The sequence below is a fragment of the Saccostrea echinata genome, unplaced genomic scaffold (assembly GCF_033153115.1).
Source record: "Saccostrea echinata isolate AGI-Se365-2 ecotype Australia unplaced genomic scaffold, CSIRO_AGI_Sech_v1 ptg000047l, whole genome shotgun sequence".
NCBI classification, from domain to species: domain Eukaryota; kingdom Metazoa; phylum Mollusca; class Bivalvia; order Ostreida; family Ostreidae; genus Saccostrea; species Saccostrea echinata.
The window spans coordinates 1,357,092-1,377,945 of record NW_026889796.1 but is presented as its reverse complement, the minus strand read 5'-3'; the positions used below and the strand labels follow the sequence as shown (position 1 = coordinate 1,377,945).

The 20,854-nt window shown below is 34.5% G+C and overlaps 1 protein-coding gene across 3 annotated transcripts in view; it reads right to left on the bottom strand.

Moving 5' to 3' along the window:
- Positions 1 to 370: 370 nt before the first annotated feature.
- The window catches only part of LOC133202316 (leucine zipper putative tumor suppressor 2 homolog), an 83,289-nt gene continuing 62,805 nt past the window's right edge, over positions 371 to 20,854 (bottom strand). For all 3 annotated transcript variants that reach the window (XM_061338112.1, XM_061338113.1, XM_061338111.1), the window contains 3 exons: positions 13,584 to 14,191; positions 2,709 to 3,137; positions 371 to 2,490 (listed from right to left, as the gene is read on the bottom strand). In XM_061338112.1, coding sequence (XP_061194096.1) covers positions 1,531 to 2,490; positions 2,709 to 3,137; positions 13,584 to 14,180 — 1,986 coding nt within the window. In that variant the 5' untranslated portion in view covers positions 14,181 to 14,191 and the 3' untranslated portion in view covers positions 371 to 1,530. The remainder of the gene's footprint in view (positions 2,491 to 2,708; positions 3,138 to 13,583; positions 14,192 to 20,854) is intronic.

Sequence of the window (20,854 nt, the reverse complement as noted above, 5' to 3'; positions counted from 1 at the left end):
ATGTGTGTTTATTTATTCAACAAAAAGGTACATGTAAATATGGCAGTTTTTCAAATGTCTTAAGTTTTAAGGTTGATCCAAATCCATTTTTGTATGTTCTTTTCATTTCATACCCCCCCCCCCCCCCTTCTCCAAACACCACTATGGCACTGATTAATGATTATGATCCTCAGTGCCTCATAGCTTCCACTGTATTAAACCAAAACAAGAGAGCACTTAAAATTTATTTATGTAAGGATATTAACTTACATGTCTAAATCAGGGGCAGTAACTAGTTTTACCTCCATATACATACCCAGTATGCCTTTTTATTTTTTCTCCCTTTATTACTTGTATGTAGCATGTAAGTCAAATCAAAACAAACACATAGTATATTAACTTTTGCTTTAATATGACAGTATTTCTGTACATGTAACAACAAAGAAATAAATGACTAGAAAGTAGACCTCCTTTACTTGTGGTTTTGGAGATGCCTCCAAATACATTTTAATTAGCATATACAGTCATCTCAAATCAAAATTACATGGAGTACACATGTTCATAAAAAAATGTATCTCTTTGTAGATCAAACATATCTTGATACATCTGCAAAAATATTGTTATCAAGAAAATATATACCCTCTATAGGCACTCCATTGTAGAGGAAAGGGTAATGTTTGGTTAAATTTGTATAACTAATGCATGACTTCAATTTATTATTTTGATTAGGAAAAACCAGTCTCATCCTTCTTTTTTGGACAAATATTCCAAAAAAGATTTTACCTTTCCATTAGACATATGTAAATAAAGTTTTTTTATGTCTTACATCAGCACGTATCTAATTATAACTCTTACTTAATTGTCAGTATTTTGCGTTACTAAAAACATGGGATTTAAAAGAAAAGAGACTGTCTTATGCAATTGATGTCTTTGTTAAGACAAAATAGATGGATTTCTTTTGTTTGTTTATTAAACTCTTTTTGGCACATTTTCTCCTGTGTATAGTTGAGTCATATCTAACTTTTGAATTAAATAACCATATATCACTTTACCAAATCTTTTTTTGGTAAAAATCAGCCTTGAGCTTTTCATCTAAATGATCAAGGATTTCACTCCATTTTTTTTACCCAAACCACAGGTTTGTAGAAAATATGTATGTATTTCATTGTGACATAAATAGCTAAAAAGAAAATTGTCAGCACCACTTTGAAAGAAGCTGGCAAACATTAATTAAAGATAGCTTTTCTCATAATCTCTTGACATTTTGGAAGGATTCCAAAATCAGTATGACTCAATTCCGTCTGCAGAAAAATTGATGCACACTTCAAGAACATTATCCTATCACAAAATATGGTCTAATGCAATTGATTTTTTTTAGACACCATGGTACTGTAATGTTCAATAACACAACAGTCCCAAATAATACGCTAGCACAATACAAAAGAACACATTTTTTTTTCCTCCTCTGAGTGAAGCTTCTACGAAACAGTCAGATTTCACAAGTCAGTTGCACACTTGCAAACAACTATAGAATTTCCCACAGTGAAGTTGTTAACACATTGAGTCCTCCCCATTTATTGCCATGAGTTTCATGTCGCGACTTTCGAGCTCCAAAGTCAGTTGCTCCACTTCAGCTTCAAGCATTTTGTTCTTATTGTACATTTGCACATAGTTCAGCTGCAGTTGTTTTTGATAACGAATCACTTTATTTTTCTCATCTAACCATTGTTCTTTTTCTTTCTCAAACAACTCGTTTTTCCCCATTAGACCCTCCTTTAATTCCTCCAGTTCTTTCTGGAGATGTGAAATTGTCTTGTCCTTGTCTGATTCACTGCTCAGAGAAGACGTTGATTTGTTGCTGAGATTAAGGGGGGATGCGTTTGGTAGTCTTTGATTCACTGGGGAGGTCAGCCTACTGCTAGTCAATGGAGAGGTCCTCTCACTCAAATCAGGGGCAGAGAACTCCTCCCCACTTTGATTAAAGCTACAATCGAGTATATCCATCACATTATTATTGGACACACGACGGAGGTTAGCACGTAAGGATTTCAATTCGTCTGTTTTGGCCACTATTTCTCTAAACCGTTCACTTAATTCGTGGTCTTTCTTTTGATTTTCTGACTCAATTCTACATAATTTTGACTCCAGCTCAGAAATTTCTATGGATTTTTCCGACAGACTTTGGTTGAGAATTTCCACCTGGTGCTGAAGATCTTCCATGTCTTCAGCAGTTCTGTCCCCTTGCAGCGAAACATTGACCACCTCCGATCGTAAACTGTCATTCTCTTTTTCGTAAGAGTCACATTTTTGCTGTAGTTTTTTGTATTGTACATGCATTTCTTCCAGTTTCTCAGTCAGTGTCTTTTTCTCCTGCTGTAATTTGTAAACTTGAAGAGAAAGAGTTTGTTCCGTTTTGTAGGCTTTCCTTTGTTCTAGTTTTAATTTCTTCTCATATTCATCCCTCACCTCTTTTATTTCCTGACTCCATGAATTCTTTTTCTCTTCATAGACCTAAAAGCACAATACATGTATTGTACACTCAATCGAAAATAAATATAGCATTTCAGGTAAATCATTTCTTTTTACTGCATTTGATCAATGAACCTTCCCAAGATTAAACATTTTTTTTCAAAGTTATATATGAGTGTGACTGAATTTTTTTGCCATTTGATCTGTAAGATTATATTGTACATGTATACAGCTGTGTACATTATACAACAGATATATACCTGGAATATGGCACGTTCATTTTTATCCATGACATCTCTTAGTGTATTGATCTCAGCATCTTTTTCTTTCAGCATGGCTTCAAGTTCGCCCACCCCCGAATCACTTGGTGAGGGGGTTTGTATATACCCCTCCATCCTTAGTGATGAAGCATGACTAATACAGGATGAACGGGTGGATTCAGGTCTCTCAGGCGTGTACAGTTTTTGACTATCACTAGAGTAATTTGTCGACCTATCACTGTCAAAATGCACAGATCCATGTGACATGTCTGCTACATTCTGATTGGTCATCGGGTAGTCCTGTGACCCATAATAGCCATCGTCCTGTTGTGGAGTCTTTGGGTCAAAGTGACGAGTATTTACATAGTTGTGATTGGAAATGACCACTGGCTTGAAGGCGATTGGTCGAATTATGCCCTTTGCAGGAGACTGAAATGAAAAGAAAAAATTTTTGAATACATATCAACACAAAATATTTGCTGCACCAGTACAACCAACTCAGACAGGTCAAACCTTCATCAAAACAGCCTGCCTACAACCATTGAACAGTACATGTATCAGTGTGCGTCAGTCCATAGTACTTCTAAATAATTCATCAAATGAAACATACTAGATACCTTTCTATCAGGTGATACACACTAGCTGTTACATGAGTAAACAAATGTTCATCGATAAGATCCTGGGGTTTTGCAAGAATGTTGTAGTAATTGGTTCAAGTTTTACCTAGGAAATACCTGTGCAAAAGGGACAGCCTATTGTCTTTACAATAATTAACTAATTCTCCAGGGAATGGACATACATCAATACAGATTTGGCTGGAGCCATGACTATGTCTAACATCAAAGCCTTTTGTCTACCTGCCTTTCATCAAAACATCTAAATGCAGTTGACATCACGTTTATTTTGGAACAGGTAAAAAAGAATTAAAAAGGTAAGGTTTGTCATACTTAAGAAAAAAATTTTTGGAGAAGTGCATGCATACACTTATCAATCAAAACTTTGGGAGGAGGAAAAAGTTAAAAGCATATAAAGAAACAGTTTAAATATCAATTTTTCCCTCTCGAAACAGTAGCCCTTTCATTTCAAAACTGCATGTCTGTCAAAAGTGTTCATTTCACCCCAAGCAAATAATTGCTCGCTATAATCAGATACGAGTTTTAAATAACCCCAAATGACACATCATGGTTGACACTTCCAAAGCACAGAATTGGGCCCCTTTATGAATTATCTCCCTTTATCAAATCTGATAAAGACTTAAATGCATGGCCATTAAACAGTTAATTGATAAACCTGTGCTTACTTGCTTTAAAGGATCTTAAAGAGAATGGAAAGTGGCCCAGTATTTGCATACTTTAATACCAACAAGACCAAAATTCAAATAAATATGCCATTTTGGAGTGAGCTAGGGAGGAAAGTATACCCTTGTATCAACAACTTGTTGCTACCAAGGTATTACTATATACAAATAAAATATTCTCCTCTTGTAGATGTCCAAAAAAAAAAAAAATATTTTGGCAGACAAATATTCAAAATTTTATGCAAAGTGAATTTTAAGATCTGTGCATTTTGATTTGAAATAGAAAGACTTAATTTTCAAACTGGTTTAATTTTACATTAATTAAAAAATTTACATTAGTTTACTTTACATAAAAAATTAACAACAATGGACAAAAATGATTTCTCAGTTGCGTATAGGTTTCATGTAGTTGGTAAATTGACCAATGGAATACACGTTATTACGTGCTGCATATATGTTGATGCATTTAAGTGCGTAAGAATAATCACATGAAGTACTTGCCCTGATACATTGTATTGGATAATCACATCCTATAACTGTCAGCTATATACCAGGCTACCAGCATATTAACAAATTTTGTAGAAGAAAGATTGATGAAAATTCTTTTTTTTAACCACATTGGGTTAATATAAAATAAATTATTTCATATCAGTCATATGCACACCTCAGTGCTATGCACTTTTGTAGGATCATGTAACACCTTATTAAATCAATTATGTAATGTGATGACATAAAAAATCTAAAGTGAAAAAAAATCAAATAAATGAGCTAAAAACTGTAACTGGAGATGACACACATAAATGTATATAGTAAAATGATCAATTTTCAAGAGGGAAGAAAAACATAAATCATGAACAAAGCCAAAAAATCTTTAATTGAAAGCAAGGCTATATTAAGCCCTAGATAATAATGGCTTCTAATACTAACTATTTCCTCTTGGATGGTGGCATAGAAATTGAAAATTGTTGTGCTTTTCAAATGGGGACTGCAGGTGCCTGCACATGTTAAGTGACCCAGAATTCAATTAAATTCTCGTACATCATTGTCAAGGTAAATTAAAATATTAAAGGAAAAAAAATTCATTATCCATCCCAAAATTATCAAACCCATCAAAAACTTTTCAGAAAGGTGAATGGGGGCCACAGGTACATGGAAAAAAGTACTGCCTCAGGAAATCACTAAAACATGTCCTCCACATTCATAAATGCTTGATTATACTAATTGAGGAAAAATCTCTTTAGAAAAATGCAACCATATAAAGTTAGTATGTGCCATTGCACAGATACAGTGTATTTAGACCCATCCCCCATCACTCAATGGATTTTATTTCTCTCCTTGCATTTATAACCTTCCAATGCCTTTTCTACTAAAATATAAAAGAATGTCTCCTTCATATATGTATACATACTCATTAGTGAAGTTTTACAACATCAAGAGTCTTGACAATCTCCACTAGAGAAATATTTACCCCCCTCGAATCATACATTGTATGGTGAATGTTGACAAAATTAAATCGGATTACGTGACCAAGTATTACTTACCCGTGATTGTCCTGTTGTAAATATTAACCAAGAGATAATGAGGGTCACTCAGGTATATTGAAACATACAGTCAGGTAGATATATACCAAACAATCCAATATAACTCCCTAGAATTAAGTCCTGTGTTTGAAAACAAAATTCAGACATGCCATTGAAAGCATATAAGCAAGCATCTGCCGCCTCTTTTTTGTTACAAAAAAACCTCTCCTATCCTGGAGGTGAAAATTGATTTTTTATCGCATTATGGCTTCAAATGATACCTGAATTAATATAAATTCAGGATCAATTCAGGGTCTATCATTGATCCATATAACACACACACTTGGACCTGCATACCTGAGTAATCAATGAGACAAACACTTAATTGAGTCTGAATGTTTTGATTTCAGGGTACTGGACACCCTGGTCATACAGTTAATACACCACATGGTCATTCTTGTACACGGCAGTTTTTAACTAAATTATTCAAGAAAATACGGACAATTAAATTAGCTAGCACCCACAGATTAATGTCTGCAGAGATTTTGAGTGCTTTACAGTTTTCAGTCTACACAATGTTTAATTGATTTTTACAGGAAAGACTGGACAAAGGACACATTTAAAATGAGAATAAAATGGTAAAAATAATATATATTGCAATAATTAATAACCCACCCTCTTCATTTTAAATTGATACATGTATGCACAACATATTCAATGGCAATAGTGTAACTCAAATCTTACATTCATCCAATCTTGTTCATAACGTACCTAGTATAGATTTTCATTACTAATTACTCACCCCTCTCATTCCTATATTTTAATCACTAATAAAGGTTTTGTATTCATCATGTTAAGTCCCTTCATACATCACCCTAACCACTGTGTTTCCTATTATGTATAGACTACTGTTGTAACACTGATGTAGGAAGTGTGCAATATATGTCCTGCAGCTGAATGATTCAGGACTTTCCACATCAAAGTACCTACATGTGAATTGACTTAGGCTAAATACATGTACTACCTTTCATGTATCACTATTTGCATGATGATAATATAAAATACTCATTCATCACCGTTCCACCTGAATTCTCTAAGGAAACACAAACTGTTCATTTGCTTTCAAAGTGAATAAAAAGATTTTTTATGAAATCCTGATATGGAGATTAAACACTTTTTATGATGATTACTTTTTTTTCTTTTATTTCCAAAACAACAGCTGGCTTTAATAACTGTCTTGCCATTTTAGTCATTCACAGCTGCATTACAAAGGACCAATGACCATATGCGGCATTTCAATTAAACACATGAAAAAAAATCACTGTCATATTACTTAGTTTAGTATAAACAAAAAAAATCCACCAATAAACTCAATCAAAGTAGCTACATTTTTTAACAAGTCACTTTACTTAACATTTTGAATGACTGCACATCATACGCCTAAAACTGAAGACATTAATCAGATTTTAATGCAATCAAGATATGATATATACTTTCATACTGTCAAACCTTGAATAAATCACCTGATAGTTTACACATAGGTGCATCTTCCTCAATTCTAAGAAAAATATACAATGTACATTCTAAATCTATATACTGTAATACTTTAAAGTTTAAAAAAAAAATCAAATCCCGACCCCCAGGAAATAGCATTAGATTTCCAATCATCTGTTTATAGGTGCACCATCACCTGTAGAACTGCACAAAATTATCCCTCGGACTAAAACTGCACCCCTCCCCCCTTTAAATTACCTTTGAAGTAGGAGACAGTGTGCAGTATCCTCCGTCTTCCTCCTCCTCCATGTTGTCTCCACTAGAGGTCAGCACAGGGACAGATGGAACTCTTCTTTGTTGACAGTCTGTCAATCTATAGCCAGCTGTCTTATCACACACTAATCCCACAGAACTATGGAGAAGGCCGGATAATGTGGACCCTCGTTAATGGAAGCTTTTGTGTCTTTATGATGTGTACACCGTCACCTAAGCCCTATTACCTACATTCCTCATCATGACACACAATTTTTACCTACATACACCTGTAAGAGGAATTCCATGGGCTCTAGGGGATGTTATGCCTCGATTTCTTGCTCTTTTCTCTCGATATATCAAGTGTCAATGATAGGGGTTGGATGGATTCTCACACTTTCCTTTGATATGGGTCTGATAAAATTCACCTGGAGTAAATATCCCATCAGCTGTTCCCAGTCTAAGGCTGTAATGACCACCTTTGGTCCAAAAGTAAGATTAGGTAATTCCGTGGTTTTTCTGACACTGGTGATCCAATTATAGCTGATCAGGGGTTTATATTGACAGACTGTTTAATCCTTCCCCTGTTTACATTTTGTCCTCTTGGCAGTCATATAAAAGCAGTTATTTGGGACACGAATATTTTCTCCCACCATGCAATTACTGCAAGCTTCCTTGTATAATTGTCACAGTCTCGCCAGCAATCGAGGACACTTTTTGTCAAGCTTGCCGGATATACCCATGAAACCATTCATTATCTGATGAGAAGGCAATATTTATGTGGTGCGTCTCCAATTGAGGGCTCTTACTTTTCTGTAACAACCTCAGCTCGAGAGTTCTTACTGCTTGCCTGAATTACCTAGGAGTTGCCCAAAGAAAAGTGATGGCACACCAAACAATAGGGAACAGAGGTCCTTTAATGTGTAAACTTATAATGCAGTCGAGTGAAATCTCTCACTTACACCAAGTCATAAATCTATAAAATCAGACAAATTATGACATTGTATTGGAGCTGTCTCCACCCCTTTATTGACAACACTTGACTCTCGTTAGCGTCACATATATACCTTCTCTGATCAAATCCGAAATTTATGGAGCATTAAAGTTTTATCAGAAATCTGGCAAAAAGTACAAATACTTTCCCCAAACAGTTGCCTCATTGTCTAGAGAGCTTGCAAATGATAAAATCTTTTTAATTTTCTCTAAAATGCTTACTAATCATGGTTTCACTATTTTCATCCTAAGCCTATCCACGCTTAACACAAATGCCAATCATTTTCTAGCCAAAAGAAAAGAGAGAAGTACAATACAGTATTTGTAAACCTGTACAAAAAAGAAGACGTACCTGCGTGAAATTATTGTTGGTGTCTACCTGAAAAATCTCCATTTGAAAAAAAACCCTCTAATGAATGGTGACTTTTCACAAAATGGCAGTGATATATCTATGACCTATTAGTGAACATCTGGTATTGTGTCAATTCTATAAAAGTATAAACTGTCCTTTGAGGATCACCTGTATTTGAATCATCAAAGATCCCCCTTAAAGATTACCCAGACAGACAATGCCCCACCCACCCACACAATACTAGTCAAAAATGGAACCCTGCCAATTAAAACTTTACTCATAAACTAGGTCATTTACGGGACATAATTAAAAATCTCATGTGTAAACAAAATTCATAAATCTTGAGAACCATCTTATCTTCTGTGAGCAGATACAATGGAGTTTTTCATACAAAACATTAAACAAATCTGAAATTTCAAATGAATGACCAAGAGGGAGGAAATTTGAGTCAGTGGGAAATTGCATTTCTTTTTTTTTTTTTACTCGGTTCTATTGCTTTTTGTAAAAGCCACAAACCAACAAAACACCTGAAATGGTAAATCATAATATATAGTCTCTATTGAAAAGACTGAAAAAATGGAGATATTATACAGCCTTGTTTATGATTGTAATTAACCCGTTTTGACAATTTTATGGATATGCTTGAGTTGGGGACTACGTGCTTGCAATGTTTGTAAAAAGAGCATTTTCGGAAAAGAAGTTTTATTTAAGATTTTTAACATTTTGATGATCTTCAGAGATAACATTGATAGTATATTTCCTGTTCTTTTTTTTTTTTTGGTCCATTATCGATACATCTAAAACATGACATTCCAACTTCACACCTCAGAAACCATTAAAACTTCAGATTCTGAATGAAAACTTTCCCTATCATATATATTCAACAATTCCTCTAAAATTAACCACTTATCTCTTCATATCTACTGATAGATACTCATAAAAGTTATACTTTTATCAGCTAGAGCACTTTCCATTAACCTGAAATAGATTAAAAGAGCAGAACCATGACATAGCTTAAATAGTTACAGGTGACATTACAAAACTCTTGCTGAATTCTTATTTCCTCCTTAATCAACAAAATGATGTACTGAAATCCATTAGTTCCAAGACCATCAAAATCCAACAAAAAAAAATGTTCAGATCCATTTTGGAATAATGGATGTTAGAAGGGAGGGGTAGGGACGAGGTGAGGTAATTAATCCTCCATTATCACAATCCAACTTATGGCCTTTGAGGACATTAAACTAAAATAAAAAGACATTAAGGCTGCATTCACACTACATAAATTTGTCTCCTATAAAACCTACACAGACAACAAGAATTGTATAGTGTACCAATTTTTTGTCTTCTTACTTATCACAAACATGTATAATATTTCATGCAGTCTTTTAATCTAGGGTATTAGGAAATGTCTACCTAACAATTCAGTCTGCCAGACAATTATACCTTCGTCTGTCTGTGGTAATAACACAAAGATATCATGGTGAGACATGGAACTCATAGTGTTATATACCTATAAATTACATCCCCCTAAAATAATCTCATAATGGTAATATCACCTCACAGAGAGATATTTTATCAATTATACCTATATATGTGTATGACAAACATCTTTTAAATTCTTCCCATCTTAATCATCCATCAATAAACATGGAACACAGCCAAATTTATCTATTTTTACTAATCAGGACAAGCAGGAAATATAAACTGTACTAATGAAAACAATGGGATTTTAAAAAAAAAATGATTAACCACCTTTATACATATATTTAAGATGTTTTCATATTGTATATTATTAGTATGTGTTAACTGCATGCCCAATATTTTCGATATTCATGCTACTCAAAATAAGGCTAGCTAGCACATTTACATGTATTGTGGTTTCATCAACCCCCTCCCCTCCAAAATCCATGGACAGCTATTGTTCTATCCTATTGCAAGTAAAATTTGTAGTTCATATATCACTTATTTTCAAGGTCTGACTCAATTTTAAAAAAAATGAAAATTGGATTCAACAAAAAATGACCAAATCACAGTATATGTATGTACATATGTACAGGATGAACTTTGAAGTCATGCATTTACTTAATTACTTTCAATATCTTGACTTTACAAGCACTTAACACTTCTACAAATACGTCACAAATCTGACAGCACTCCATAAACCACCAAATTACCATTGAGAAATAAAATTAATCACAACTTTTCACTGAAGGGTGATTGACTTACCAAATCTTGACAGCATTTATATGGCTTAATTACAGATTAGCAGAACAAATAGTGATTAAAAGGATAATCCAGCGACACTTACCCGTCAGACATAGACAAACCAACAGGAAAAATGTCCTAGGGTCATCAGAACCTCCCAATAGCCTCTTAAATCCCTTCCACAAATTTTATCCTCCTTTTTTGAAGATTTAAAATTTGTGGATCAGAGAAGCAGTTTCAAACAATGAGAATGCTTATTTATGGCCAGAACACCTCTGGCTTTTTGCTATTTAATAATACAAAATAAATGGAGATTTCCTTTATCCTGGGGTAAGTAGTCAATTATTTGTAATAAAGATGTGTGAAACTTGATAGGTGTCTGTTAAAAACATAAAATGGATGGAAAATGGTGCCTGGTTTTATTTGGAGCAGAAATCCTTTAGCCATGCATACAAAAGATGTTTTAAATCAAAACCATTAAAGAGTTAGTAAAGTACAAAAGAAAAAAAATTAGAAGACATACTTAGTATTAGGAAAAAGAGAGAGAAAATAAGACTTCAAGGGGGACAACTCTATTGAACCCCCAATTCCAACTCTGTCATCACAGTTAAAAAAAAAAAAACAAAAGTAAAAAAAATATCGAAGCAGAAAAGAATCATTTTTAAAATAAATTGTAGAAGAAAATGAACTAATATGTTGAACATCATATATAAATGCTCAAAGAATCAAACTTGATGACATACTATCACTGACCTTGGATAATAAAATCTCTTGGTACATTTATGTCAAAAAAACATTCAGGTGCATAGACTACTTAATGGCAACTAGACATTCATCCGAGTTTACACACATACAAGTCTAGCAAACGTTTGATGTAAAAAACTGTTTTGACACAAACGCACATAAACAGACTTAACATGAACCTAATTTTACCTGCACTCCATCATTAACAAGCATGCTAATGAACAAATCTAATTCTTGTCATCCTCGGAATGCAGAGTTCACACATAGGAGCATATCAATTCAATACACAGTTTCCCAAACAAAGAGGGGCCACATCACACATTACAAGGTGGATAATGATGGTCGTTTATTATTCTGCATGTTTTTTCAATCAAGATAACACATTGACAGCTAAAGGGGAAATCTTTCTGACCACGGGCACGTTATCTTTCTGTGTTGCGTAATTAATACAGGTTATCACAGAATTCATTATGCAAATAGCCAGACCAGATGTGCCAGGGAAAAAGAGGGCTTAAATACTTGACATGACAGGATTATAATTGAGACAAAAATCACAGATTATCCAAAATGCCACCAATTTTCTGTGATAATGGACATAATATGATAAACTGTGTACAGGAGTGAAGGCATACAAGTTGCCTCTTTACCACTGTTTACATGACCAATGCAAATTTACTGACTTGAGAAGTATATACAGTAGCTGAAATTATATTTCAGTGTCCTTTTATCTCCATAATATAACTACTGTATATAGAAAAGTATTCAAAGATCAAATATCAGACCAATCAAAAGAAGTATAGTGGTAACATGTACACCTGAATCGTGAAGACTTGTACAGTATACATTGTAACTGTGAGTAAAGATCTTCAACATCAGTATCTGTCACATGTAGTTGAACCCTTTTATCAACTCTTGAAATCAACTGTCAACAGATACTTATGTGTACTTACATATATATGTAACATGGTGAATCAGCAAGCCTACACTGAATAAAACATCCTTAGTAATGTTAGATGGAGCTGAAGTCAGCATAGAGGTGCCGTCATATAAAAGAGGTGCACAACACACTAGTGGCCTCTCAGAAGTCACTTGACAAAGTGAACTTATTCCCACCTTCCCACCCAGTCACAGGAAGTCAGATGGCCCTATAATCAGGTTCTATCAGAAGGGGAATTTTACTGTTTTTATCTTTTGTTTGTTTAGTTTTAATCTGATTGTCATATCTTCAGGGGCCCAGGACCTGCTAGGATCAGGTCCCGAAACTCAAAGCTGGCCCCAGGGGACAGCGACCAGGTTTTTCTTTTGTCCAGCAAAGGAAATATTTGGACACCAGAAAAAGCTGTGATTTTTCAGATGAGGTGTGGATTCAATCACTACATTAATTGAGCTAACCTCATTCAATAAATGTTTACCTTTCTACTTGTTCTATCCATAATGTAGTTCTCATGGGTCATTGGTGTTTACTTTCTCGACTGTTACATCTACGTGATGTAATGGCCACCCAGAAATTTTACAGACGGTATAAATGAAGGGAAGAAAAAGCAGAATTTATAAATGTACTTTTTCTGTTCCAACCTGGAGATTTTCCATTTTGTATTTGCCAGCATATAAATAATTTCAGTTTGATTGCTAGATTGATGACTAAAACACTGCTTCTTATCTACCTTTGGGTGGCAGCCAATAATCCTAGTATAATTTCTGCCAACACATGCACACCTCCTCATGTACATGTATTCCAAACAGGCTTGCTCTGTCACTGAACTTTGTGAACATGGCCATTAATTTCATGCTAGTTATCTTTTAATTTCAATGTATGATAGTTGAAGCATTTCTTTCATTCATACACATAAAAAAATTCAAATAATAGGTGCTTTAGAAAATTAAAATACAGTATTCCTAAAATAAGGTTAGAGGAAGATTTTCATATTTGTTATATAAGATGTGAAAAGAATTTGGACTGACTTAATTCATCAAAGCAATTAATAATTATCTGCAAAATATCAATAACAGCTTACTTTTGATAGCATTCCACTGAAAGGGGCCAGCTTTGGGGGTCCAACCTCATTGTCCTCTGACCTCCTGACCTCATGACCTTCAGGCACCAGATGACCATTGGTCAGATTCACTTGATGTCCTCCTGTCATTTCTTTCTTTATTTGAGAAGGAGTCCATGTTTTCCTTCTGGTTTGGCTATAATTGTGTTGATTACTATTGCTGCGATGGCTGTAATACTGTTGGTTGTTGCAAGGGTATGACCTTTGCATGTAGTCAGAGTTGAAGGACATCACACTACTTGTCCTGAGAGGGGGATCTGGAGCACTACCCCTTGCTTTTCTACTTGGAAAGTGAATGTGAGAATAGTCATCATAGTCACTAGATTTATGATCCTGTTGTCCTACAGAACTGACATCGTGTCGCGGTGAGGCGAATTCGTGCTCCGAGACTGGGAGATCATGGAACCCACCATTGTGACTTCCAGAGTATGAGGCATCATGGGAAATATTGGAGTAGTTTGAGAGCGGGGAATAAAGGTGATGTAGACGAGGGGAGAAGTCTCTATCTGACACACCCAGATCTGAGCTGGAGTAGCTACGATTCGTCATGGCAACCATTTATTCCGCAGCTGTAAAAGAAAGGAAAAGTCATCAAATTTAAAACCACTTTCAAAGTGAATCACAAAAAAGTAAAGAAATTGCATTTGAAAAAAGTCTTGTAAAGCATCCGCTGAAATAGCAACGAAAAGATTTACACCATGCAGATGAATGAAACTTACAGCAAGAGAAAATTAGCCATTAGCCTGTACAAAGAGTGGCCATTTACCAATTAAATGACATGCCATATGTCAGAGAGATAGAGTGGAATCAAAATAATGAGCTAAGTAATGTGTATAATGTCAACAGCACACTACACTGGTAGCTTTATGTACACAGAGTTCAATTTTGATCACATCGAATAAATTCCATTTCAATGATTTGGAGTAAAAATCCATTTAACACTGATCCTGAGGAAAACAAAAGGTGTGAAAACCCATTCTTCATCTCCCTTTTCAAAGAAAATGTCAGCAAAAAACTGGTGCTAAATGGCAAATTTTCTAAATTCATCTGCAAAATATATGACTTACTTAGCTTAAAACCTCATTTTTCATACAGAATTGTTTACAGATCACTGCTCTAGTGACATAAATAAATAATTTCTTCATTACCTCATTCTGAAAGGGAAAAAAAACCCACACAGCTACACATAAATTTACCTCAGATGTACAAGACATAAATAATGAGGGGAGGCATAATGAGTGAAGAAGCAGTGTGCAGAGAGTCTACAGGGACCGTATCAATAAGTATCTAGTAACCATGAAAATAATCGCCAGAATCGGCAGGCTTCAGAAGTGGACCCAAGGGATGGAGAGACCATTATGAAAATGATTACCATACATCACACCTCCAATGGCATGAAACTAGAGTAGGGTAATGTACATTAGTATCAGACAGCAAGGGGAGGTAATAAAAACATGGATCAAAGGGAGACTACTGGTATCCAGACAGAACATAATTAGTGGCATTATTCAGTGCTGACTTTGCAAGACTGCACATCAGTGCCATTTAAATTGATCATTTTTGAGAGGCACAAGTTTTGTGACATGAATACTAAGAATTGTGTGCATTTTAGCAATTTGTAACTAAGCCTTCTCCTGCATCATGCGATTCATCACACTGGTAACATTATTATATCTCAATCTGCAACTGAATCTCGGAGCAGTAACATATGTTGAACCTTCAAAACATGTTGACTTGTAACATTAATACCTAACTTACATTCAGAGAGATCAGCTGATACGTGAAACAAAATACTATCAAGTAAAGTTGTTCATCTCAAATGGAAAATTTATTCCTTGACTTTGAACCTTTGACACAATTTTCATTCATCAAGGTCTCCCTTTAAGACATATTACATATGCAGGGTGGAAAAAAAGTTATATTCACAGTTTCAAATTAAACTACTTTGCATCAATACTTTGTTAATATTTATGCTACTATCATTTTCAAAATATGTTACTTCAGCTATGCAGAATTTGATACAAATTTCATTCAGAGAAATTGAAATTCTGGATGGTCAAACTGTATAAGCATCCTACACCTGTTGTTGAACAACTTGTGGGAAAAATATTCTGCATGTCAAAAATTAAGAAAACACTTGAAACTTGTGTAAAAAAAGTAAAAACTAAGTTCTTCAAAGACCTATTTCCTGTCCTGCTAATAAGTATAACATTTTTCTGTTTCCTTCTCAAAATATCCCATTACTGAATTAACATAGTTATCATAACACCCCCTGGGGCAGAGAAAAACATGATGAAAATCTGGATTTTTCCTCCAATTTTATGCATTTCCTGTTTCATTCAAGTGGAAAAACATGCATACATGGTTCTATAATGAAAGAAAAATGAACTCAGTATGAAGTAATTAATGTTTGGCTTGCATACCAGGTCACATGACCTCAGACCCCTGCGAGGGGCATCTGTTTGTTGTTACCAAGGGACTGGAATTTCAACACCATAACTTGCCAGCTATGAATTAGAAGTTGTATCTGGATTCAGCCATCATTAAAGAAAAGAAAGTATGGCACCAAATCTATTTCAGGAATACAAAACAGGTTTCTGACTGTAAGTTCAGCATTCCTCAAGCAATATAATTATCACTCTCTTGGGCAAAACAAAACTGAAAAAAAGACTGTACAAGAATGCTGAGAATTACGTGGTTAATATTATAGATCGAGCAAAATTACCAGATATTCACCAGATATCCACACAGAATTCAATGTACAGACTTGCCAATTAAGACAGCTAACTCAATAACTGCTCCAATCCAAGATTTTCTCTCTCTCTCTCTCTCTTTTTATTCATTAAATTCCTTTGGCAGAGGACCAATGTTCAGAATTCTTCATTAAATGTTATAAATTTATAAAATTCTGTAGGTTTTTTAAGTGCAGCTATGAAAAGATAGCATGTCATATCAGTTACATATTCTGCTCAAAACGGGAAGTTTATACAGATTGTGCACTGATGCTAATAACAGCGTACCGTAAATATATGATTATACATTACACCCAATAACATATACAAATATCCATAAAAGACAAAATTCCTTTTGCTTCAATTATTGACAATAAATGAAAAACACAATTGAACACAAATGATATTAAGTCACAGAGCAACAAAAAAAATGTGTTTAGGAAGTTGTACCCATCATCTATGGTGATCCAGTTACCTAAAATGAATTATTGGAAGACTTTAAACTGGTACCTGATCTTGATATATTCTGCAGTACCAGTCTACCTTTACATCCGACTGACATTCCGACGGATTTATCTGGATAACACCAGCAGATCTGCTTTCAAGGTGATAAATTGAGCAGGTGAAACTCTATTCCAAAAAAAAGTGAAACCAGTGCAAACTGTTTTCACAAATCTGAATGTGATGTAGATCTTCCCATTTTTGTACAGGCTTTTTTTTCTTCTAATTTATCCTTTTCATATATTCAAATTCAGAAAACCATGAAGTAAGTGAAGGTCTAGTCTGTTATTAAGGCATAAGAACTTTTGATAATCACATAGATCACTGTCATTACAACACGAGGGCACCTCATTAGTCGAATAACTTCGCAGTGTCACAAGAAGAAAAAAAAGTACAGAACAAATGGAAGAATCAGGGCAGAAGAAAAGACAATCTTAACAACAAGATAGCCTAAAGCTAATGTGCTTTGAAGATGAATGTTACAAACATAGGAATCGATAAAACTGTGCCAGTCAAGTTATGAAGAGGAAAAAAAATGTTAATAAAAAACCTTGAAAAAAATCTGTAAAAATTGTTCAACCTCTTCAGTCTGAGTCACAATTTCACATCTTGATGAAATATTACTGTAATTTAGTAAGTATAGGAAAGATTCAGCTCTCTTCATTTGTTAATTACAGAGGGGGAAAATAACCCTGTTCTTAAAAATTTGTAATCTTATCTCTTTACTGTTCCAAGTAACAACACTATCATCACGAGAGTTGCAGAAGAAAGCACATTTTCAATGATTCGCTGTGACTGGACTCTGAACAAAATGGAGGCATCAATTTCTGAGTCTCTACAAGCTAGGGTTTATTGCTCTCTGTACTTGAAGGTGAAATTCAAACAATGCGGTAGACAATTTTCACATGTGCATGGATTCATGATGTATCAATTATTTTTATTGATGCACGTTTATGGCAATCTGCTAAAAACAACCTAAATCTTATCAACACAATATTAATAATTCATGTGTGTTTAAACAAAATTCCCTCTCCCACTCATGAATGAAATTAAACTATAAACACAATCTTCAATGTATTTGAGTTTACCCAGTCTTGAGATAAAGACACTCCAATACCTCTTATGAATAGCATACTGACAACTCATTAAAAAGAAGACTTCACCTTGTCTATCGATCATTTGATGGAATGTAACACTATAACCCCTTAGTATTGATTCAAACAAAGACAAGACTGACTGGAAAATTAAAGGTTTAACATGTCTAAAGATAAAAAACAAAACAGAGCTAATATAACACACCAAAACATGCAACCAGGAGATGTGTAGACAGATAACGATGAAACTCATATGAAGTGTCATTATTTAATATATAAGTTTGGAAAATTAAAAAATAACTATTAGATAAGATATTTACCGGCTATGGTTTACATTTATTAGATTCAGCTTAGATTATACCACTTAAAAGTTTTCAGATTAATCAAATTCTAATTATAAGCTTTAAATTTCATTTAATTTTTTGTTAAGGTGCTATTGGACTGAGAAGCAGCACAACAATCTAATCATTTCCTTGTGTGAAAAACAATTCAAATTGAAAACATACCCATACATGTAATGAAAAACAGCGCAGATCCTAACAATTCTCCCTTTATCAATCCACAAGAAAACATTGCATGTCCCTCTCTAAGCTCATAATTCAATAGGCCACTGCCTGCAGAATTTATTTTTCCAAAGAAACACAGGAACTGAATTTTCTGATAAAATCAGACATTTTTTCTCTCCCTGCACATCAAGAGTTTTCCTACGATCCCCCTGACATGCACCTCCCACAAATTGGAATATTCCAAAGATAAACAGAAGATATTTACCCTCAGTGTCAGTTATAGCTGGAACAGTTCACTTTAAGTAGGAGAATGTCAAAAGCTACCAGAAAAATTCTTCACACAAGCTTTTTTTTTTAACCAGCACCAAAAGCAACATGAACAATGCTTTGTTACAATTTTTCTTTCCTTTCCTTCTTTCCTAAGAATCGAGGGTGAAGCACTTTAGAAGCACTGATACATGTAGTTAAAGGCTACCTGGGTACCTTTAATTTTCCTATCAAAATATAGCCATTAAATTACAGGATGACAAAATGCAGCCTAAGTGTATGATGTCGATATTGTTATTTAATGACCACCTGATGGGTGAAGAAAAAAAAATCAAGTCTCGAACAACAGTTAGTGGAGGGAAATAATCAAGGAATTCGGAAACCAGCCAACACAATAATTCACGCAAAAAACTGTTTTATACCTCAAACCATAATCTCGGTGGAGATTCGGCTGGGCTAAATATTTGGTCTGACGCCGGTGGGCGCCAGACCAAATATCTAGCCCAGCCGAATCTCCACCGAGATTACTCAAACCACAGTGTCACACACTCCCTTTGTGAAGAGAACATCCCAGTTTAATATTACCTTCCAGTGTAGTCGAAGAGTCTTGTAGTATTATCAGGGGGTAAAATTAAAATGCATAACGATGACAGTCATAAAGAAATTTTGCAAAGATATGAGAAACATTTTACATCTTTAACATTACAACTGCCTCGTAAATTCAGAAGATATAAGATCTTAATGGGATGCCACTTTTTCTTTTTGTCATTCCATTTAAGGGAAGATGGTCATGATTAATTAGATCAGATTTAATGATGTCATGCTAAATTTAACATCACAAGATCTAGAAATGATTAGAAAAAAATCTTGTGAATTAAACTTAAGAAAACCAATTTCAGCCCACAGAAACATGTACATAACATTCAAAATTAAAAAAAAGTTTAAAATTGACAATACCATACCTGTGTCTGCAAGAAACATCTGAAGAAATAGCAAAGACATTCTCAGACAAAGGTTTTTTAACCTAACAGCCCTGGATGAGTGTCTTTTTAGTTAGATTGTCTTACAAATGCTCAAAAATGTAATCCAGTATGTCACCAAAAAAAAAAGTGTACGGTTTCCAGGACAACTACTCAGGTGTGATTCCCAGGTGTATGTCTATTTCTCCAGGTGGATCTTCAGTCTTCTCAGATTTCGAGGGTGTTAGAGGTATCAAGAGTACTCAACAAAACAAATTCCTTGGACGTACAGCAAAAACGAAATAAAAGATATCCCGTTAAAGTTAAAAGCTCTGTTTGTATTTAGGAGAGTTACTTCATCATTGCTGAGTGTAATCCACAGTAAGGAGGCCACCCAGTCCATGAATCTTGAATCAAAATCACAGTCTTCTATGGGCACTTCTAGAAAGAAGTTTGACAGCTAAAAATTCAAGAACTTTTTAGCTAAAATAAATTCCCTAACTTTAAATAAAAGTAGGGACAAAAGTGCAAAAAACTTCAAACAACTAACACTTTTTCCACAACTGAGGTAATTTTCCCACAAGAAATATTGATATATCTTAATTTTCTTCCATCACACTTTGCTAAATCTGAATCTGGAAGTCACCCACTGTAGACAGAGTTACTGTAAGTATATTCCTGATGTATAACACTATATAATACTCGTATAACTTTATCTGATAACAGTCCAAAAGTAAAAGAAAAAAAAACTTGGTTAAGGGTGTCAAAATAAACAAAAGTTAGAGCCCTGCTGAGCCTAATCTTCTCCTATAATCCTTGGTAAATCTTTTGTAAGGGCTCAGTCTGATAGAAGTCTGGACATAGCTGATTAGTTCATGACCCATGACAATGTAGCTTGGATCAAAAGGTTCATGCCCATCAAGTGAAGGGCTGGACAGAGGACATCATTTAATGACAGTAAATTAGAAAAAAAAATACCCATGAAATTAATCTGTCTGCATTATTAGTTTCTGCCCATAAAGCCTCAGTTCGAAAAAATGTTATTTCATGTCTCTCCGGAAATTGAAAGGTGAGAAAGCTATAGACAGGATTTTCTAAAAAGGTTCAGAGATAAAAGCTACACAAGATTACAAAAGCAGGAAAATCCCAAACTGCATGAAAAGGTGATAGATA